This window comes from Prionailurus viverrinus, chromosome B2, assembly GCF_022837055.1.
Source record: "Prionailurus viverrinus isolate Anna chromosome B2, UM_Priviv_1.0, whole genome shotgun sequence".
Lineage (NCBI taxonomy): Eukaryota > Metazoa > Chordata > Mammalia > Carnivora > Felidae > Prionailurus > Prionailurus viverrinus.
In genome coordinates, this window is record NC_062565.1 from 80,871,390 (window position 1) to 80,895,368 (window position 23,979).

Below are 23,979 nucleotides of genomic sequence, written 5' to 3' on the forward strand. Positions count from 1 at the left end.
CCTTCTTCCACGTGGAAAAACAAAAAACAAACAAACAAAAAGCCAAAACCCAAACCCGACCACCTTGTTTCTTTTTAAAAGGCTCTGTTACCCCTCAAGCAAGGGAGATCTTGCGCTGTCTCCCAAGAGGGAGGTCCCCAAGCATTTTGGGAAGGCGCAGTGGTAACTTTGCCACTGATATTTGTTACTTTTGGAGTAGGAAGTAAGTTCCAAGCCAACGGGCATCTTCCCTGGGGATAAAGAGCAGCCACATCCCCTTATGGAGTTGGGAGAATATATTCCACTCTCAAGCGTGCACGCACCAAACACTCCCTGAGTAGGGCTCAAAAGTCAGCTAGTACCACATGGGCTTCGAAGGTTCAGACACTTCGAGAGGGCAGAGGCCCTTCTCCCTTTCTTCTGGCAAATTCTTATGACCCAAATAGGCCCGATAGGGCTTAACATCTTATTTACTGTCCCTCCACACACTTATTCTTCCAGGATTTTATTTTACTTCTCAGCAACAGTTTCATTGTCATTCACTGGACCCTCTGAAACAGTGCATAACACCCACCCTAACAAGAGGAAATGTCCTGCCAGCTCCCACTGCCACTTGTCTGAATGCTCGCTGGCCTGCACTTATTTTCAGCCTATTGCACACACAGGAGGCTAAGCATATCAGACATCTGAGGCTAAGCAGGCTGCACAGAAGGGGAGGGGCCCATGGGACTCTGGGTACTGATTTCTCATAGGTGCTGCCCATCTCCACCTCCTACCCGCACTGTGGTTCTCAGGAGAGACTCTGAAAGTCAGGGGCGGTCACTGAGTCAGCGAACCAAGGGCCCAACAGGGCAGCACGGGCCCGTGCTACGGCTTGCATCAGTCTGCTTCTGCTGATTTGCTACTCAGTCCTCTCTGCCCTCTGGAGCACAAGCAGAGGGACAGGATGGAGGAATTCCCAGCCCAACCCCTGCACTGGACTGCTAAGCAGTGACCAGAGTGCAGTCAGACCTTCTGGGGGCTCCAGTTCTTGAGATGTCAGTGAAATGGCGTGCTGCAGTGTGCTGAGGGACCTCTGGCCCCAGGGGCCGGCAAATGTGGGAAAAAGCTATGACATCTAGATGGTAAATAAAACCTAAATCCTCCTCCTCCAGGGCCTGAGCAGGGGAGCTAGGGCCCTGCGGTCCCAGCGCCTCCTCTCGCCCAACAGAAATCAACTGCTTCTCTTTTCTTTGTACCGACAACCACCCCATTCTGTGGCCCAAACCACCATCCCCTTGCTCCCATTTAAACAAAAATACCATTAAAAATTACATAAGAAATATAACTTCTTGCAGAAAATTCAAATATGGGACAAAAGAGGAGAAAAGAAATCCCACCTGCAAACAGTGACTGTCTTGCTCCCGGGGACTGCCCTGTGATCTCTGTTTTCCCTGCATCTTTATTACAGGGTTGCAGGCAGACCACAACCACCTCATCTCACCATGCCTCTCAGCACATTTCCCTGTCCTGGAGCTGCTGGGTGCTCATGGGAACTACTGGAGAGGCAGGACAGAGACGAGAAGGTTGTGGGAAAAGCTGAAAACAAGCATTTCCTCTAGAGATCCCAGCCACAGCTGGTTTGTGAATCTTTTTTCCTATCTCCTTTCTTGGTTTTACTACCAGATGTTGGAAATACAAGCTGCAGGAGTCGGATAATACTAACAGTACCCCGAGGCTCAAAGCCTTTAACACCTACGCTCTTACAAGACCCTCAGATCTCTGTACACCGTCAGGGGAGGAGGCAAGATGCCCATTGGGCTGATGGATGATTCAGTGCTGTTGGCAGGGGGACAACCAGATCCATGCTAGGCAGACGCCAGTGACAGAGTCTCCCCTCTCGGCTAAGAAATGTTTCCTGAACAATTGTCCTTCCACCCTCTATTCTCATGGTCCAGTTTCCAGAACAAAGGCAGGACACCTGGGATTTAGTTGTACTGCAATTAATTAGCTGTGTGACCTCAGGCGAGCCTTTCATTCTCTCTGTCCTAAAGTTCTTTGAGGAGCTGTGAGTGACAGGAAGATAATACATGCCCTACTTAGCTTATAGGATTGCTATGAAGAATCAAATTGGATAATACATGGAGAAAGTGCTTTGAAAAGTCTGAGTCGCCTGACAAATATGAGGTATTATTAATTCTGTTTACTAGCCCTATCTTCCTTTGTCACATGGTTTCTTCTTCCAGACATAGAGTATGCTGTGCAATTCCAGATGCTAGGAACATCTTTCTAGACAACACAAAAACATCGTTTTAATTAGAGATACAGCTGACTTCTATGCTGCCTAGCAAGGTTTCTTTTAATTAAGCAGACCAATCACAGGCATTTAAAAAAAGATGCCTGAATCAATGAACCACAAGAATGACTGTAAAAATTTTACATACAACATACGTCTGGAAGTTGGCATGTGGGTAGAAATGTCAGTGTCAGATACAGGTCTTCCATTCTACTACGTGTCACACACGATTTTTCCCTGCCCCGCAAACTGCATGAAAACAAATGTACACACATTCAACTCTCACACGCTTTTATCCCTCTTGAAATGAAACATGTTGATAAAGCAAGTCCAACCAATAAAAACTTTTGGCTACGCAACTAAATTGCCTTTCCAGTGCTTCCTTACCAAAACTTACAAGTAATTAGACATGTGTGTGGTATAAACCCAGCTCACGAAGAAGGCTACTACCTGGAAAATGCTTGTGGCTTTTCCATAATATTCAAATTTTAAAAATGAACCTGTGAACCAAAACAAGATACCATTTCACATCCACTAGAAGGGCTATAATAAAGAAGATGGACAATAACCAAGTGCTGCTGAAAGTGTGGAGAAATAGGAGCCTTCATACACTGTTGGCGGAAATGTAAAATAGTGCATTTACGTTGAAAGACAGTCTGGTAGTTCCTCAGAAGGTTAAACATGTAGTTATTGTATGATTTAGCAATTCTACTGCTAGGTACATAATGAAGAGAAGTGAAAATATACGTCTGCAAAAAACTTGTACACCAATGCTCACAGTAGCATTATTGATAATGGCCGAAAAGTGGAAACAATCCCAAATGTCCAACGTTGATCAATAGATCAACAAAGTGTGGTATATCCACAGAGTAGATTATTATTCAGCAGTAAAAACGAACAAAGCCCTGATACATGATGTACCTACTGGTACATCAATGGCAAGAATGAACCTCGAAAACGTTATGTTCAGTGAAAGAAGTCAGACACAAAAGGCCACATAGTGTAAGATCCCATTGTTATATTCAGAAGAGGCAAATCTACAGAGATAGAAGGCAGATTAGTGGTTGCCTGGGGTTAAAGGGAGGACAATGACGAGTGTCTGCTAATGGGTATAGTGTTTCTTTTTGGGGTGATGAAAATGTCCTGGAATTACAGCGATGATGGTCACAAGCCTTCGTGAATCATTAAAAATCCCTGAATTGTTCATTTTAACAGGGTAGATTTGATGGTGTGTGACTTGTAGCTCAATTAAAATAATGGCCTGGTGTGAGATATACATAAATACAATTTAAACATTATAGAAATACATAGAAATAAAACGTTCCTTATACTCCTCCCCAACTTTGCCTCCTAGTTTTTCTTGTTCTCTACACTGCCTTTTTGTTTTGAGAGAGAGCAAGAGCATAAGCATAGAAGGGGGAAAGGGAGGGGGTGAGACAGAATCTGAAGCAGGCTCCCTGCGGGGCTCCATCTCACCACCAGGAAATCTTGACCTGGGCAGAAATCAAGAGTCAGATGCTTAACCGACTGAACCACCCAGGTGCCCCTATACTGCCTTTTTAATACTATGTAGATTCATGAAGCAAACTAGGAGCTTGTTATACATATTGTTTGGTTACATTTTTAAATATGACCTGTTCATTTTTTCATCATAGGAAATAAGAAAAAAAATTCCCAAACTGACTTTTTAATATAGCACACCCAAAAGTCATAAAGAAAGAGATTGAGAACTTGATTACGTGAAACTCAAAATTTTCTATACGCAAAAAGAATTGCCATAAAAATAGAAAGAAAGAGTAGGAGAAAATATGGGAAGCATGTCTAATAAAAGGTTAATATTCCTGTATTAGGGATTAGGGATCCTATAAATTGGTTTAACGACGAACACCACGAGAGAAAAATGGGCAAATGTGTGAACCGGCAAGTCACAGGAAGGGAAATATAAATGGCACATACCCAGAAGAGAAGAGGTCAACCTCATTAGCGATCATTTTTTGCCAATCAGATCGGCAAAAATTAAAAGGACTGGTAACAGCCAGTACTGGCAAGAACAGGGGGAAAAGGATATTCATAAATTGCTGAAAGATATGTGAATTGCTACAACCTTCTGGGGAAGTAGTTAGGTAGTATTTCACAAATAAAGCACAACCTTTAACCACTTATGGGATTCTAACCGACAAAAATAAAAGCACCACTACTAAATATGTTCACAAAAATGTTTATTGCAGCAATGTTTATAAGAAGGGAAAAAAATGGAAACAACTGATGCACTGGACTGTCTGTTGGTAGCTGACAGCTGAATAAATTGTGATTTATGGGGCCCATGGATATTAAAGAAGTATGTTTTAACCCTATGTGACTGACGTAGAGGCGCATACATAGTAGATAGCTCTGTGAGAAAAGCAAGTTGCTGAGTAATTATACAGTAAATGCCATTAAAATAAAACCCCTAGAGACAGGAATATGTGTTTGTATCCTGTTATAGGCACAGAGAAAGCCTGTTAAATTTGGTATGTTAGGGCCTGGGCATGCTGTGTTTGATTATTTCAAAAAAGAAAGTAATTTTAAAAGATGGTGGTTGAGAAAGGACAATGTTGTGCTAATTTGAGCTTTCTTCAAAGCTGGAGACAGAAAGGATGAGAGAAGTCCGTGTCGATGAGACGGCATAACTAGAACACCTTACAGGTTATAAGGAGTGGTAATACTTTTCTTCTGATCTATCATTTTTGGCTCCTTGCAGAGGTGAAGGAAGAGAGGCTGGGAAGGAGCCTGGCCCGTCAGATTGAAGCACTGGACAGGTGGCTGGCCGGAGGTGAGAACTCTTTGTTTGGTTTCTGACTGAGGTGTCTCCTTGGGGCTCAACTAGAAGAGAAGTCACCTGGACATCTCACCAGAGCAGATCAGGGCAAAATCAGACCAATAGATGTTGGCCTCTTCTGGATCAGTTCAGTTCAGGAAAACCAGTTACAATCCACATTGCGTATGACAGATTTACCTTCAATGTTATTACTGGGGAACACACTTCCACTGGGGTCAAAGTAACTCCTGGAAGCTAGTTATTAACTCAAAGAGACGCAGTCCTGCTGAGTCCCTGAGACCTAATCTCTATTCTAGGAAAACCAAAATGTCAAATTGGGAAAAACTTTAGCTGTACTCTAACAACCCTGTCTAAAATGCCCTTCTGAGAGGGACTAGATGTGATTCCTGAAATGGCAGTTTTGGTAAAGGTTTTTTCTTTCAGTGTTGAGAAATGCAAATAATCTATTATTATTTTTTGGACAAGTAAAAATAAAAATATTTTTAAGGCAGTGGTATTTTTCTTTTTTTAAAATAAAGTTTATTTATTTTGAGAGAGAGGATAGAGCATGAACAGGGGTGAGGCAGAGAGAGAGACGGGGAGAGAGAGAATCCCAAGCAGGCTCCACACTGGCAGGGCACAGATCCAGGCAGGGCTTGATCTCGTGAACCATGAGATCATGACCTGAGCTGAGATCAAGAATCAGACACTTAACCAACTGAGCCACCCAAGCACCCCTAGCGGTGGTATTTTTCAAGGGGACACTAATCCTGTTCATAATATTTTTATAGGTTGAATGAATCATCCTTTTGATTGATTCATTTAGAGCTGAGAAGTTCTAAAGGCAGACAAGCGATGTGGCCCAAACACACAGGAAAAATACATGTGCTCTTGTTGGTGGCATTTGATTTGAAGAAGTGACTTTAAACTCTCTTTTGGGACATGAGAGAGACAAAAGGAGATTATCAGAAACTGACAGTTCCTAGAACATATGCAAATGTCAGGACAACATAACCCTTTTAGCTTCACGGTGGGGCTCCCCTTGAGGGAGCGTCAAAGACAAAGACATTTGTCCTTTTCTCGAGACACCAATCCTTGGCAAGATAAATCATTCTGCTGATGAACTGGACCCAGTGACCAGGCTTCTGCAGCAGGGGCATTTATGAACAATGTCAGGGGAAAAAAAGAAAACCTCACCTCGGTTATGATCAGAGAAAGAAATGAGTGAGGGAAGAGAGAGCATAAGGTTTCCCTGTTTTCACAGGAACTCAGTCCTCTCAGGTCAGGGGCACAGGCACAATCCTCCACCCCAAACCTGAGGGGATAGGTGCATTCAGACAGGAAGAGTTCCCATCTACATTTCTTTTCTAATTTTTAGCAAAATTAAATCCTTTCAGTATGTTTCTGTCTTTCTCCATTTTTCCCAGGCAGTAACAGAAGAGCAGGGACCAGGCTAGCTAGCAGGACGAGGAAGTGACCACAGGGCATCTCTGCAGTTGGCACAGGGAGCTTTGGGATCTATTTTCAAAACATGCCCTAACTAAAACCTCATGTGCTCCTTGCCAATCTCGCAGAGGCTGAATAAGCCGCACGTGGCTCTGTGAAAAGGCCCCTCACCCCGTGTGGCATTTCTGCTGTCTGGTTGGGTTAACATCCCTGCTCTACTAGGGGCTCCTATCCAGGGAGCGCAGACGCGAACCGAGGGCACTGGCCTAATGAGGACCATGCTTCATTTCCTCCTGTGGCTTTCAGATAAGCAGCTCTGAAGCGGGACTTCTCACTGGGTTTGCTCACGCTGCTGCTCCCGAGGCAGGTCTGAGACCCGGGTGGCAGTCTCAGGTTGGTTCCTTGTCAATCAGCCAGACATTGCTAGATCATGACACGGGCTCCCTCAGACCTTTTCAGGGGCCTCTCAGGTTACGGCGGGAAAGGGGAACGTACGGGGTGTCTATTCTTTTCTCTCCTTAGCCACGTGAGTCTTGCCTACGATGTGGCTGGTGTTGTTCCTGCTCCATCCTCCAGCATTGGTAAGACGGATGGAGCCTTGGGAATTTTTATCTATGAAGCACTCTGTTTTCCGGGTGGGCAGAGACGGGTCCTCAACTCCACTACTCCTCAATATGACTTCTCGTCATTTGTGGGGAGTTCGGGAAAGGGTATGTTACTCAGTTATGTGTGACTGACTAGGGTGCTTCTGCGGGGACCCTGGGACCAGGATGGATGGTGAGCTGTCCGCTGCTCACCAGTGGACAAGGGATGGTCCCAGGGTCTCCTGTTGACAAGGAAAACATAAAGGGTGCCGGGAGAGCACCTGTTACTGAGGGTCTGTCTAGTGTCAATCAGTTTTGAAAGCGATTCTATATTTTCTTTCACACTGATGGGGTGCAGGACGAAGATGAGGCTGAGGACTAGGGTATCCTTTCAAAGCAGATGGAGAAGGAGAAAGGGAGGTGGAAGGGGGAGATCTGAATATCTCAAGCTTTCATGCATTACACTTAACATTTTTTTTTTTCTGAGCAGCTTGCCTCTGTTTGTTGAGTACTGAGATCTACATCAAATTTCAAGTGCCTTCTAGGACAAAAGTGGTTAATTTGGAATGACTCTGAAGCATCCTGCCTCTGTGGATGGGGGAGGCAGTCCCTTTACTGGGACCTTTAATCTGGGAGTGGTGGGGCAGCAGGTAGAGTCCAGGTAAAGGACCGCAAGAGTGGACCACATGCTTGAATTTATGCGGGTTCCCTACCTCCTGGCCCCTGTCCTGCACAGGACACGACTCACTGTCTGCTTCCGAGAACGATCCGGATTCGTCGCTGGAGTTGGTTCCATAAGACTGCTCACATTTAATTTGGGGTCGGACTTGGTTGTACATTCCATCTCCCATCAGGCCTGGTTCCTGATGTTCTGTGGCAAGGAATCTGGCTCCCTGGGAACAGGGCGAGGAGGAGAACTCACAGAGAGGGAGGCTGCAGGGTGAGCCCCCACTCCCGTCCTCTGCGTAGGAATAGGAAGAGCACGAGCTGGAGGTCCTGGTCCTGGTCTCCAAGGGGGGCGAGCGAGGGCAGACTTTGATTGGCACCGGGCAGCTAGTGTTGGGCCGTATCCTTCCTGGCAAATGGTCAGCCATCAGCCCACCGTGGGAGTAGGCCTGTGAGCTGGGGAGGGACTGGCCAGCCCCCACCCACAGACCCTTTGGCACCGGCTCAGAGAGGTCTTTGTCCAAACTGCTTACCCCAGAATATGAATGCACCGCAGTGCTCACTTGGTCACAAGCGCTCGAGGAGAAGATCACACTTCTCCGGTCCAGCTCTCCTTCCTGTTTACAGAGAGCCTCCAACCCAGGCCCCTTGAGGGGCGACCCCATGGTGAAGTTGGACACGTCCTTCTGGCCCAGGTGGGGCTGTCCGTAACTCCCCGGGAAAGGGGTGTAGTCAGTTTTAAGGTCACCCTGAGTGATCCCCTTGTCAAAAGGGCACGCTGAACTCCTGGCAAAGTGCTGCTGAGAGGTACCGGGCAGGCCAGACAACTCCACACTTTTTGTTATGAACAGAGACCTTAAGCAGGAGGGGGAGGACACACTCCCGGATCTCTCCAGGCAGGTGGCCCCGGCAGGGGGGGCGGGGGCGGGGGCAGGGCTGGGCTGTTTCCGGTCCATTTCGACGTCCCCCGCTCTGTCCTTGATGTCAGGCTCATCTCCGGACAGGCAGAGCGCGATGCTCTCTTCCTCGTTCTCTTCACTGGGCGGCTCACTTTTAATCTGCCCCATGGCAAGCCCCGGCTTGAGGCTGTTGCCAGAGTTATCTTCACTGAATGTGCTTGCAAAACCTGAGGTACTGTGTGATGATGCATTATAGACATTCTTGGTACATGCAAGCTGGTATTTCTTGTATCTGGGGTACTGCCTTAACGCGTCCTTCTCGGAGCTCTCCTTGCTGTCGGGCGGCACATCGGACTCGGGCAGCAAAGCTTCTTCCTTCTCTGCTACTGGGATGGCAGCGGCCTCAAAGCTGATGGGGTCTGGAAGCATCTGGTCCCTGGGGCAAGCCACCTTGGCCGTGTCCGAGTCCATCGTCTCCTCCTCTTCCTCCTCCTCCTCCCCCGCGGAGTTCTCACGGTCCTCGTGCGCGCGGGGGCACGCAGCGTCCTTTCGGCACACGAACAGGCCATCCTCGCTGTTCAGGAGCTGGGTCTGCAGGAAGCTGAAGCAGGAGTCCTCCAGGTTATGCATGCGCAGGAACTCGGCGCAGCGGATGACCTCGCGGATGTTTTCTCTGCTGAGTAATAGCTTGGCGGTGTAGGCAAACTGTAACAGCGGCCCGAAGCCCCTGGCCGTGACCTGCAAAACAAACAGGGAAATTGCCGACGTTACCATCAGCACCGCTATTGTCCCGAATCCCTCAACTGAAGCAAGATAACCAGACAGTGCTAATGTCCCAGAATAAAGACTGCAAAGGAGCAGTTAATCTCGTACTGGGTCAGCAATGATTCTGCTTCCAATAATTAGTGCCTGTCTCGTGCACGCCTGGGCTCCACTTCATCACCTGGCACACAGAATTGAAAATCACCAGGGTCAAGTGGCTAAACAAGATGACAAGGGGTTCAGTGTTTACGCTAATGAAATATCCTGGCAAAAATGCACGGTAACAATGGGAAGCCTATTAATTTCCCTCCCTGTCAGTGCTGTGGAGAGCCATTCTACATAAGGAGTGCTGTGACACTTGCTGATCACTTGAGCCAAAGACAGCAACAGACTTTCCTTGTCAACTGCAAAACTGGCAATATGGCCTGTTAAAAACCGAAAGTCTACAGGGGGTGAAGAACAGTGTTCCCTCACTTAAAAAGTTACAAAGTGGCATTAAAGCAATTTCTGTCTTTCTCATTCATCACGGTTTCTGGCTGGGACTTTTCAGTCATCATGTCATACCTGATCTTGCAATGATAGCAGAGATAATGACAATCTGAAGTGGTGTTCTCAACAAGAACTCAACTCCTGGCCCATAAAGAATGGGGGTTACAGAGCTAAACAAATCAGCTGTCATTTATATGGTTGAAGTTTGCTGAGTGGCCCAGGACACGGGCTATTCCTTTCCTAATCATAAGCAGCCGCTTTGCCATGCAGCTGTCTTCTTTCCCCACAAATCTTCAGAGGCTCAGCCTACTGTCAGGTGCTCCTCATTTCTTTACACTTTATAGATTGAAAATGTGCTATTTACGCACAGTTTTGCGTATGCACACACACCCATCACAGAGATTGACTTTAACAATTAGAAACACACAGCCTAAGGCAACCTGTTTTTTCAGATGGAAGTGGGTCAAACTCGCTGGTGTTCAGGGAAGGCTTTCTCACCCTACATGGGAAACCTACATGCATCTTCTAGGTTCCTGCAAGTGCTGCTGACCCCATAGCAAGGAGAGGCAGGTCTACGGATCATGTGTACAAGTCAAATGGACACAGTAATCATGGGGTCCTTGCTGGAAGCCGTAGTAACAGTGATTGAAAGATTTCTGCTAAGGGAATAAGTGCAGAGCAAGTTGAATTGGCAAGTTCTGTAGCTGACTTCCACGTGTACTGAACTCACTGCAGCACACAGAGCCAAAACTCTGGTGAGGACTCAGTCCCTTGTTCAATATTCAACTTGGACATCAGCTTCTCTGGGAGCAATCTCCAACGTCTTAGAACAAGTGATATGAGCCTCTCAGCCCCATTGCCAGAGTGAGGAGATGTCCTGGGTTGTCCAGGGCAGCACTGATTTTTATATGCTGCATTCTTTCCAGTAAGGGAAATTTCTTAGATACATAACTGAATGGGATTTAATTTTTTTATTAAAAAAATTTTTTTTAATATTTATTTTTAAGAGAGAGAGGGAGACAATGCAAGGAGGAGAGAGGCAGAGAGAGGGAGGAAGACACAGAATCTGAAGCAGACTTCAGGCTCCAGCTGTCAGCACAGAGACTGACGTGGGGCTCCAACTCACGAATCCTGAGATTATGACCTGAGCCAAAGTTGGATGCTTAACAAACTGAGCCACCCAGGCACCCTGAGAACTTAATTATTAATAGTTTTGAAGGACTTGAAATAAAATTCCAAATTAAAAAAAAATCTGTCAGATGAGTCCAAGATATTTGGTGAATACACACACACACACACACACACACACACACACCACCACCACCACCACCACCAACAACAACACATGACCGCTAGACCCACATTATAGTTCCACAAGGACAATCATTGCCATCTCACTTTTATTATACTTTATTGGGTCTGTTTCTACCATAAGACAGCAAGCTCCTTCAGATCAGGGATTGTTTCATTTCTCTTAATAACTCTGCATCTAATTAGGGTGTCTAACATAGTAAACACCTGGTAAAAGCTTGTATATTACCGGAATGTCATAAGTCTAGCTGGGCCCCTAACATACAATTACAGGTACAGAAGGTAAGAGTGCAGACTGTGCTGAGTGTTGTCTCAAATTACTTTTGGAGCAAGACACTGTGTGAACCAATAAACCACACCAACCAGCCGATCAAAGGTAGGCAACAGTCCTTATTTGTCCTATCTCCTAGTACTACTATTGAGAAGGAGCTTCTCTGACCTACCTTTGTGTCCTACTAAGCTGACATGGTAATAGACTCAGCAAACGTACCTACTATATTTCCTCCAGGAACCTTTCAAAGGGAGTGCAAGGCAAGGAAGTACATATTTAAAAGTAACCAAAGGAGGCGATGAATGTCACATGACCCATTTCTTCACTGTAACAGGACTTCACCACAAAGAGAAGAATGGCATGATCAAGGCAGAGTTGGCCCCTTCATAAGGCAGCATTTTCTGCTCTGCTCCCAGGGAATGTGCCAGTTGCTGAATGGATAATACACGTCTCAAGTTTTGGTAGATGTGCTCAGAATATGCAAAATAGGGAAACTCACATCAGTATCATTTATATTTTTTATATAGTCCTTCTCCCTTATTGCCATTTCTTTTTTATTTTCATGCCATTGGTTTCAGTAAGTCCTGCCACTGTCCCCCACTATGGATGCTTTTAAAGACAATTCCTAGAGAAACCAGGAACACCCCTGGGGATCATTAGATGAGTCCCGGTATCACCACCTGCCACATGGCTACAAGGAGCTGGAGAAAGCCTCTCCATGCAGGGACAAGCTGATGCTTAAATGTATGCATGGGACTGAGGATGCCAATGAACAGTCTCCACATCCCAAATCAGATGGCTGATCCTTTTGGTCTTAGGAGACATGATGAGCTTGAAATGATCATCATACAGTCACAAAAGGTCATGATTGAAAACAGGATTGTAAACTGTCATTTAAGTTCAAGGTCAGAGGAAATGGTGTCCTCAGCATGAAATTTCAAGAGTCTGTAACTAGCTCCTCCCCCACAAGTTTAAATCTTGCTTTGTCATATTTAATTTTGCTGAATTTTACTCAGCTTCTGTGTGCAAGGCTTTGTCTGGTGAGTCAGAGTTACCATGTACCAAGTACCTCCTAGTGTCCAGCAGCAGGCTAGGGTTCTCATAATGCCCTGCAAGGCAGGCATGGCTGCCTCTATTTTGTAGACAAGGAAACTGAGAAGCAGAGAGGTGAAGGAATTTGTTCAAGGTCACAGAGCTGGGATTCCAACCCAAGTGCTATGAGGAATATTGGTAAGTACAAGACTAGGCCCTGTGCTTAAGAAACCTACAGTTTAGCTTTGTAGACATACCTTGACAATGGAAAGTTGATTACTATGTAACAACATCAGTTAACAAATGGAAAGACTATCACAAGATTACATGATTACTTGTCAATTGAGAAATCCCGACCAGTTAAGGAGAGAAGGTGACTGCTGAGGTCTGTGGGGATCCCCTGAACACTCATAAGCAGGACACCTGGAATGCAATGAAATTGCCCTATATCCATTCTCGGTCAAGAGTTGCTTTGATAGGGGTGCCTGGGTGGCTCAGTCGGTTAAGTGTCTGACTGCATGGGTCAGGTCATGATCTCACAATCTGTGAGTCTGAGCCCCGCGTCAGGCTCTGCACTGACAGCTCAGAGTCTGGAGCCTGCTTCAGATTCTGTCTGTCTGTCTCTCTCTCTGCCCCTCCCCTGCTTGCACTCTTTCTCTCTCTCTCAAAGTAATAAATAAACATTAAACAAAAAATTTTTAAAATATAAGTTGCTTTGATACAATGGGTACCTTCCAAATGCCTGGTGTCTGTCCCAGGAGCCCATCTCTGGTCACTTCAGGCCAGCTGCAATAACTCTAGACACACAAAACAGAAAGCAAGTGCTCATCACACGTGCAGGCCAGTGCTAAACACGCAGAGGCTTTCTAAATACTGCTTTTAGCCTCCATCATCGGTAGCTTGCACCGTCTTCCCATTTTCAGGAGTCGTCTAAACTCACTCACTGTACTCAGAAAGCAAAATATCCAGGTACCAATGTAAAGCTGTGTGTCTATGAAACTGTGATCACAAGTCTGTGTTGTGATTTACTTTCTGTTTTTAATGAGTAAGGCTCTGATAATGGGAAAAAATAAGAAAGGGTGGGAAGTGGAGAATCACACACAAAACTAATGACCCATAAAAATGTTATTTAAAAAGGTAATGATCATAAAGTTAAAGCGGAATGAAGTGACTAGAAATAGCAAACCAGTTCCATTTCACTGATGGTAATGGACTGTGTTCCACTGCTCTCAGGGAAGCAGACACATCTAGGCTAAAATTCACTGGTCGGGAACGGCCTAAAGGAATGATAAACAAGTGCAAAATACAATATTACGGACACCTGGGATAACAGTCTTGCATTCTGAATGAAATATTTTGGTTGGATTGTTTTGAAGAGTCTTTTTCTACCACACTTAAGTATGTAACTGCCTGGTCCCATAATGTACAGTCCAGTATAGATGACACTGGGTCACACATTAGGGGAAGAATGGAATGTGCCATGTAGAACTAAGACGTACAAGAGGTCAGGAAGTGATACCCTTTTGTCCTCTGGTTGCTCCCAAGCAGGTGATGACCTTCTCCAGCGGCTGGCACACACAAGGCAAGTGGCATTGACCTCTGAGCCTTTGAAACAAGGTCACACTACCAAACTCCTGTGCCTGGTGTGAGTCCACAGGAGAATAATGTGTTGAAAATGTGACCCACTGAAACTATGACCCTTGACCTTTTGTTCCCATGGGTTCTGATGAGTCCTCTCTATGCTACTGATGAAAGGAGGAGGAGCTGATGGCAACTCAGCTGGCACAGGCACGTCTGGGCGCTGCTTGTAGAGCTCGCTCTCAGGATGCACCCTGACTGCTGCTGGACAGAGCTCCTGAACAGAAACATGTAAGTTTCACTGCTCTGGATTACTACAGGGATCCGGCAGTTGGGCTTCAGGTGTATATGGAAAACGGGGTTTGGGAGTTTTAACGAGGCTTGGACCAGCATTCTGTACTTAAGCCATGTGTTCAAGGTCTTTTCAGTTGGTTCTGGCAGTATATACACACTGTTAGGGCACTGAGCTCATTTGCCGCAGGCTGCGGAGATCTCAGGACTGTTTTCTCTCAAGGCTGCTTGATGACAGTCTCACAAAACACGGAATCTTTTACCTTCAGCAACACCATGTATACTTCCCTGATGAGGCTGGATCTCTCACAGCAAGGCACTTGTGAAAGAAAACAACACTGGTGGGGTGCCTGGGTGGCTCAGTCAGTTAAGTGTCTGACTCTTCAACTCAGCTCAGGTCTTGATCTCAGGGTCATGAGTTCAAGCCCCGTGTTGGGCTCCATGCTGTGCACGGAGCCTACTTCAACAACAACAACAACGAAACCAACAACACTGGTGACAACTCCTCTTCCTTTCTACCCCCACACTGCACTGATACCATGGTGCAGGATGAAGACTGATTTAGTGATGAGGCATCACTTACTTCTAATCTTAATTTTTTATAATCAATATCCATATTATCATACTTTTCTCCCCAAAGCAGCATGCTATACAAGCATACTATATTCTGGATGTATTTGTTAAATTAATTAACTCCACTCTTTCAACAAAGCTTCTGGTCATTTTAGTATTAATGTAGCTAAAGACAGAGCCAAAGAAAGCAATCTTGTTTCCATTCCTAAAGGAACAACACACACACAAATAAACATTTAAGTTGATTTACAAGTACATAATTGTTTTTTTTCTCTAAAGAAAGTAATTATCTGTGCTAGTAAATGTGGCTTAAAAGCATAAAATAAAGTGTCTTTTCTCTCCTCTGCAGGCTTGATTTTTGGGTCTGTAGCCACAACATAAAATTCCTCTCCTATTTGTAAATCTGCCTCTGAGGTTCTCTACTTGATCATTTATTCACTTCCTATTTTTTGTTAAGTTTTTCATTCAATCATTCATTCACCAACCATTACTGGGCACTCACTGTGTACTGTGTGAGCCCTGAAGGAACCAGCTTTCTGGGATTCAAATCCTAGCTCTACTATGTACCAGCTGGGTAACTTGGGCTGGTTACTTAACCTTTCTGTTCTTCAGTTTCTCCAACTGGAACACAGGGATACCAACAGTTCCTGTTTTGCAATAAAACCCCTCTGGGACAGGGTCTGGCATTAACAACTATTATTGTTGCTCTTATTACAAAAATGAATAAAAACAGTTGCTTTCTCCAAGGAGCTAAGAGGGTGACCAAGGAGAAAGATGTTTAATACAAATGTCACAATGTAATTTAAGTATGCAACAGCAAGTATTTAAAGGGTGCTCAGGGAAGACCAAGCTGGCGGCAGAAACTGCTAAAGGCATCAGTGTAAGCCTTCCTGGAAAAGGTGCCTTTGCCTCAAATGTTGAAGGCTGAGCGTCAGTTTATCAGAGTAAATCAAAGAATGGCATGGCTCGCTCCATCATCTCCTTCCGGCTCCTCCTCCAATGCCACTTTATCTGTGAGGCCTTTCTTGGGTCTCTGTTCACAACTGCCCTCCTCCACTCCACCACCCAAACTGGCTACATCATGATTTTCAGGAACAGTATAGGGTCCTCCTGAGCATAGGGCCCTTTGCAATTGCACAGCTTGTGTGCCCATGAATACGGCCCTGTCAACACACACACACACACACACACACACACACACACACACACACACACCCTGTCCCCTGCAGTTGAAATAGGCTCCTGATTTCACGGGGGGGGGGGGGGGGGGGGCTGGGGAGGGAGGGGATGGTATCCAAACAGTGGAACTCTACCTGAGTTAAACTCCAAAGGCTAGCCGGCATGCCTACTGGGGTCAGCTGTCACTGGCAGGATCATAGATATCTTGGACTGAAATGCATGGTCAGCCTACTAAGGTACTTTTTGATTGTTTTTTTTTTTTTTTTTTAGAAAAGGGGAAGTCAGGTAGGTTCAGTGAACAAAGACCTGACTTGAGTCCTCTCATATGAGACTCTATGAGTCCCCATCATTGAGAGTTATGATCTCAAACTTGAGTGTGTTCACACAGACTTCCTGAAATTAATTCCTGGGAACTCTTGAGGAAGGATCCTACAATTACCTGCATTTTCACTAGAACTACTGCTGTCACAAGGGTTTGCAGAAACATATATCTTATAGTTTTTCCTAAACATAAACTTTTAATTAGAAAAACTTTCATGAAAGTTATTCAGAAATTGCTCAGCTCAGAACTAAATCTATGTATCTATTTATCTATCCATCCATCGATCTATCTCCATCTATGCATTTTTAAAAAAAGTTTATTTTGAGAGAGAGAGAGAGAGAGAGAGCAGGGGAAGGACAGAGACAGGGAGAGAGTGAATCCCAAGGAGGCTCCACACTGACAGTGTATAGCCTGATGCGGGGCTTGAACTAGCAAACCATGAGATCATGACCTGAGCTGAGATCAAGAGTCGGTTGCTTAACTGACTGAGCCACCCAGGTGCCCCATCTCCATCTGTATATTAAAGTAATATTACTTTAATACAAACAGGAAAATATAAATATTTCTGATCAACTACTAACTTTGACTTCTATGATTCAGTTTACTTTTAGTCTGACATTATAAACTCATACACTGCTTATTTACTATTGTCCCTCAGCCTCATGCCAACTCTTTTTATGTTCCCCTCTGTAATGCTATGTTTTTTAGGCTTCTTTGGCTGGTTGACTTATTATTGGACTCTGTCAATAGGGGGCACTGGTGGGATGTCAGAAGGTGGGATGAAAGAAGCTGTGGTTCCTTCTATTTCTTGTTCTCTTTCCTTCCTTGGTGGTGAGTACTGGGGAGGCTGCCTCCTGGACTCCCTGCAGGAGTTTTGGATAAGGGCCGTCTCCTCCACAGGTGCAGCTCCTGAGGTATCAGGTGCTTCTCCAGGCTTCTAGGTCTCTTTTATCCCCTCTGGCCCTAGGAGTGGTAGCTGCTTCCTATAATCATTAATCACTGAGTTAATTCTCTTCCCCTTTCTGTTCTTCCAGTTTTCCAACACCTGTGTAACCAATTCCTTGTTTTATATCCCCTCTGTTTGAAACACCTGGCATGGTTTCTGTTTCCCTGACTCAATCCTCATCCACTTTACAGACAAGGAAGCCAAAAAAGGTGAAGCCCAGAAAGCCCAGAAAGGTGAAGGGATTTTCCCAAAGTCACACAGCTGGTCGGCCAGAGTTGAACTCAAGTATTCTGATTAGAGAGTTCAACTCTCATGCTCCTTTCCTATCTGTTGCTGTTTCTCTGAAGTGAACTAGAAAAGAAATGGTATTTCAAATGGAAAGACATTGTTGTAAATTTTGTAATTCAGTTGTATGTAGCTTATTCAAAGGAATCTGGACAACTTAGTGGTACTGCCTGGGCTATGAAGAAGGGTGATTCTCACACTTGGTTCTATTGTCATTCACGTTATTCAGATTCAGGGCCTAGATTTCTCTTGAAGAATGAAGAAAATTGCTATGTTCCTCTCTTGCCCAGTGAAACTCAGTAAATTCTAGGAAGCCCTTTTATCACATAGGAATTTGATAAAACTAGCAGGCTCAGTATCAGTCCTTGGAATCTGGAAGATATCAATGCAGGAATGCCTTTCTCATGAGGATCCATGTGGCACCAAAGCTGGGTTCCAAATTAGAAAGGCAACTGATAAAACTGATGTTTAGAGAGAAAGTGGTATGTCCCCTATCTGTGTCAGTCAGCTCAGAATCATCATGGGACTACGTAACAGCTAAAACTGCCCTTTAGGTATTTCTTTGGTTATCTTAGAGTTGATGAACAGAGAAGGGGAAACAAATATTCATCACTATCTTTTCTTAGAACTGGCAACACCTTGACCCTGTGGAACCTTCATTTCAGCTGGGTGGTTCATCCTTTCTTCTCACCTCCTTCATGTGAGGCCTTAATTATTTTCTCATTCAGGTATGCATGGATATATTTCTCAGGTAAGTGACAAGCAAAATTTACACGTGATACAAATATAAGGTACTGTATTCATACTTACTCTAAAAGTATACAATGAAAACAGGAAATCTCCCTTCTGAAAGATTACATAATGAAGTTCATGGAATAATTTACAAAAAATTGAATTTCAGTATAAGTATAGATCCTAAAATAGGTATAAAATAGTATCTTTTTACATTTTTCAGTGTAAAATGAAAGTGAAAAGCATCCCACTCACTGGTAATAAAGTAGCAAAACTTGCATCTAGGTTTATAGTTTCATTTGAAAAACCGCCTCCAACAGAAAATCATTTTTTGAAAGGAGATTTTAAAAAAATTACCTAATTTCCATTTAAAATGACCTTTTCCCCATTCAAGAAACCAATGACCTTCCTTGACCAGAATTTTCTTGAGTCAGGGTTTGGTTTTACCTCCTCAACCCTTCTAGTGATTTCAAACCAACCATCAGCCACTCAATCTTCAACCAAAAAACACAAAACCTTTTTTAAGTCTTCCAATGGTGAGAGGTTTAGTCCCTCATCAGAGCCTTCTAATGGTTCCTCATATTAAGCCAAAATTCCCATCCTGGAAATCTAACCAGTTATGAGCCCTGATACCCTCCTCACTGCTCTCCTTTGGACCATCTTGAGTTTGACCACATCCCCAGCAGAGTATCTGGACTGAGTAAATACTCCAGTCACTGGTAAAGAGGACAGAACTATTACCTCCCTCAGTTCAGATCCTATTTCCAAGGAATGCTAAGATTTCATTGTCACTTATTACTTATGGTGCTCTCAATGAACATCTCTGAGCTTTTTTTTCAGTATAAAACCTGTGTCCATCTTAATGTTGCAAAATTGATTTTTTTGACCCAAGAGTATATACTTGTCTAGATATTCAGATTTATTGTCCAGATAAATTATTCTTGATACAAATTGCTCAATTCTTTAAAGATCCACTTTCTTCCCCTTTTTAAAAATTATGTCATTTTCTGATCTCTAGACTTCTGATGCTTTTCTAGGTTCTGCAATTCTTCAAAGACTTTGACCATAACAAGCTGTACCATATCATGTCTGATTTTTTTTTCTCTCACGTCTGATGTAGTTTTACTTCATCCACATTGGGAGTGTGGGTCTTTCTTTCTTTCTTTCTTCCTTTCGAAGCAGACTATTTATTTTTGAGAGAAAGAGACAGGCATAGTGAGTGGGGGAGAGGCAGAGAGAGAGGGGAGAGAATCCCAAGCAGGCTCTGCACTGTCAGTGCAGAGGCTGACATGGGGCTCGAACCCACAAACTGTGAGATCATGACCTGAGCCAAAATCAAGAGTCAGACACTCAACCAACTGAGCCACCCAGGTGTCCCTTGGGTGTTTTCTTAATATTCATCTACCTGGGGTTTACATTTACTTCTTCAAGTTTTTCTTACTTTTCCATCTCATAGACATTCTCCTTGAAACACAATATGGAGGTAACTCTACTAGACCCTTTACCATCCTCAAGAGTAAAATTGTGAGCTCCATGGAGCAGCTGTTGTTTTCCTTGCCTTCTTATTCTAAACAGAAACATACAATTATTTTCCTTGTCAGTTTAAACCCACATGCCCATCAGGGGATGAACAGAAAACCAAAATATGGTATACAAATACAATGGAATATTGCAGTTTTAAAAAGGAAAGAAAGCCTGTCACATACTATAGCATGGATAAATGTTGAAGTCATTATGCTAAGTGCAATAAGCCAGTCACAAAAAGACAAATACTGTATGATTCCACTTATACAAGGTTATCTAACGTAGTAAAATTCATAGATACAGAAAATAGAATGGTGGTTACCAGGGGCTGGGGTCAAGGAGAAAAGGGGTGATTATTGTTTAATGGGTACAGAGTTTCAGATATGCAAGATGACAAGAGTTCTGGAGATGTGTTTCATAGCAGTGTGAACATTTTTTTAAGTAAGGTGAATGTTTGATGGACTTTAGTAGAGTTCACTTAAAAATGGTTAAGATCGCAAATTTCATGTTGGGTTTTCCTTTTGTAATAAAGGAAAGGTCTTGAAATATTTCAGACAGTGCAAAATGTACTCTTTGACTATCATGTTCTCTAAGATCATATCTCTTTCTTTTATGGATCCTCTCATATGTGCTCCCATCAATTCCTTTTAGTTGGTCAGTATTGGACCAAAATAGCAATTCTACTCTTGTACTCTCTATCCACTGGAAGGTGAGACCGCCAATATGGCAAATCAATAAGTACTCAGTATTCTCTTCTTAGAAGAGAATTCTGGTAACTATTCATATAGTTGAAGTTCTGCATCATGCTTCTCCTTTGCTCTAATTTTATAAACATGGAGTTCCTTCTCACAGCCCTATGTCAATGTGATATCCTTTTGCTCATTAGGTTACTAAGACATTCTATTTACCACCCTGGCAGTAATCTCCAATTCAATTTTTTAATTACTTCTGCTTCACCCATTGATGCATAGACATTGGAGACTTTAAGTATTTCTTCTGTCTTCCCCTTCTCCTTGGTTTATCCAGTGATTCACCAGATACTTCACACTTTCACATCAATGTCAAACCTCCTTGTTTCTGCAATAATTGATGTCACAAGTTTAGCAGGATATTCATCTCCCTCCTTCTCTGAGCACCTTCTCTCCCTCCTTCTCTGAGCAGCCTTGGGCACTGCAGGTGCTTTATAACTATTAGTTGAACTGAACTGAGCTAATCCTAGTAATGCCCACCAGGGCAAGCAGACGGTTTGAGTCCTTCCTTCACATGACAATCCATCACATATTTGAAGACATCTGTCAACCCCAGTTAGGGATTTTTTTTTTCTTCAAAAACTGAAGTCATATTTTCCATCTGAAATCAAAACTGAAATAGTGACAGATCACACGCTTCTTATGGAAAATGTTATTTGTTACTTGACTACTGGCACAAGTGGGTTTATACCCCATGAATACTCCGGTAGCCATGAGGACCCAGTGCCAACAAGAGAGGACCACTGATCTTGAGTGAGGAAGGTAATTTGATCCTGACAACATGAGACACTCTGCTGCCATTTCCCCCCTTTCATTTGCAAAACAGGAATAAACCAGGACATGCTGAAGAAATCATATACTTGAAGGGCTTTTGAGACACAAACATTAAAAATTCTAAAAGATGTATATCATTTTCTCATTGACCTTCTTCACTGCCTTTGCAACGGAAGGGGGTGTTACTGTGGCTTACAGAAGGGACAAAGCTGTGGATTTTGCCTTATGGGCATGGTTTATACAACAACAGTAATAGTATTTCTACAATCTTTAGTTTCCTTCATCTAAGTCTTTAAAAAAAATTTTTTTTTAATGTTTATTTTTGACAGAGAGAGAGAGAGAGAGACACACACAGAGCACGAGCGGGGGAGGGGCGGGGAGAGAGGGAGACACAGAATCCAAAGCAGGCTCCAGGCTCTGAGCTGTCAGCACAGGGTCCGACGTGGGGCTCGAACTCACGGACCGTGAGATCATGACTGGAGCCGGAGTCAGACGCTCAACCAACTGAGCCACGTGGGCGCCCCCATCTAAGTCCTTTTTAACTAACCACCATATAACAGAAGCTGAGACACACTGACTGGGTTAACTGAGGCTCAGGGTTAATGCATACGTCAGGGCTAATGCATATATGGAAACCAGACTTTCCGCCAAAGGGACTGTGCACTGATTTTTCCTCCCTTCTCCTGTTTCTACAATGGGCTCTGCCAATGGAGAAGAGTTAATGCTGATGCAATGCAGGCACCATCTGTGCTCTGGGAGCATTTAACCAGTGGCCATCAACACAAACCCCCATATGGGAATTGGACAGTGACTGCCCTGGAGCTATGGGACTAGCAGATAGAAAGCGCAGCTCTGTAGCTGTCCGGGCTGCAGAGACTGTACGACACAACACCCACACTCCTGCATAGGAGCCTGAAGTCAGGTTTGTCACTCAGCCACCTCCCCTCCATCCCCTCAGATTCAGATCTTTTCTATACGTGATTCCTGCCATCAGGGAAGAGAATGAAGAGGGAACCAATTCGGTCCATCTCTGTGGCCACGGTGCATGTTTTGCCTGATGTGTTAGCCTCTTGCCCTGTCTTCCCTGGGACACTAGGTTGCCGGGTTGGCAAATGACATCAAAGAGGACAGGGAGCAGGCCTTTGCTGAGAAGAGCAGCGTGTCTGGGACTTCAGACGATTGGGCACGAAGGGATGGTCCTGTTTTTGACAATGGTGTCATTTCTGGCAGCGCTGCTGCTGAAGCAGGTGAGGCAGAAAGTTCCCATAGCGTCTGGTCGGTCGTGTCCAGTTTCTGTGGGGCCGAAACACACTTTTCATGCTACCTTGGGGGATGGTGAGAAAAGGAACTAAGTCATAGTTGCACCTAGAATGTGCACCATGGAGGAGTCTGTTCTGGGACATCTATTTTGAATGTGGCTTGGAGCTGTTATGAAAGACCTCCTTACTTACATCTCCTAACTAGGAAAACACCTTTCCTACTATGAATAAAGATAGCCAAACGCTCTTAAAAAGGAACTTTTGGGTTTTGACAAATACCCACGTCTCCACACCAGGTGTTCTTGGTTTGGGCTAATCAAACTACTCCTGAAGTATACGTTTAAAGAAGTGAGTTAAGGCATCTACAGTACCCGGGGGTGTGCCAGTATTTTGATGGAAGTTCAGTCACTGAAGCTGGAAGTCAGAAACCTAACAAACCCTAATAGAAAACAAGCCCTTTGGTTTCCTTGCATAATTACAGCCCATCCACAGCACATTACAGAGTGGTGTTGCTTTGAAAACCCCAACTAAGCTAGCAGGTGTCTGGACGGCATTGTCATTTCTTTCCTTACCAAGTGTAGGAGACAAGGGCTTAAGAATCTCTAGGTGACCATTGTGTTAAAAATACTGAGACTCAAAGCAAAAGGAAAAAAAAAAAACCTCTCCTCTCTGTTGATACGATCTCTCCCGTCCCCGGCACCTCCAAGATCCCTCTGAATCATCAATCATAGGGAGGGAGGCTGAAGAGTCTTTGGGAGAATGTTCCTGACAGGGACTTTGTTTTAAACAGCAACCCCCTGCTTTAGAGAGCAAACTTTATTCTCTTCTGTCTGGTTTCCAGATTTTTCCCAGACTGAGTCCCCTTCCAGTCTCATTTCCAGTTGTCTTCTTGAGCCAGAATGCCAGCCTTTCTCTTGCCGTCTAGCATGTGCTCAGGCTATGCTCACCGGATGCATTCTTCACTTTGTTTTGCCAGTTCCAACTGTACCTATGATAGCTGTGAAGGACAGAGGTGGGGCTGTCCATCAATACGGAATGTAATGGCCAGGACAAACCCTTACAAAGGAGGTGGCAATTTAACTGGACCCCATTCCCCCCAACTTGGATAATAGCTGTTGATTATAGATAACCAGTCCTGGCATTTCATCACACAAGTGCTATTTTGCATTGTTATCTAAATGTTCCATTGTGCCTATCTTGATTAGAAATCCCTGAAAGTCAGGGCACCTGGCTGGCTTAGTTGGTAGAGCATATGA

At 44.3% G+C, this 23,979-nt stretch overlaps 1 protein-coding gene across 4 annotated transcripts in view; it reads right to left on the reverse strand.

The window, feature by feature from the left end:
- Positions 1–23,979, reverse strand: part of BACH2 (BTB domain and CNC homolog 2) — a 355,628-nt gene that overhangs the window by 14,064 nt on the left and 317,585 nt on the right. For 3 of the 4 annotated variants that reach the window (XM_047858295.1, XM_047858296.1, XM_047858297.1), the window contains one exon: positions 7,795–9,384. In XM_047858295.1, the coding sequence (XP_047714251.1) occupies positions 7,795–9,384 (1,590 nt within the window). Of the gene's footprint in view, positions 1–7,794; positions 9,385–23,295; positions 23,422–23,979 lie in introns of those variants that run through there. The other variant, XM_047858298.1, reaches the window with a different exon arrangement.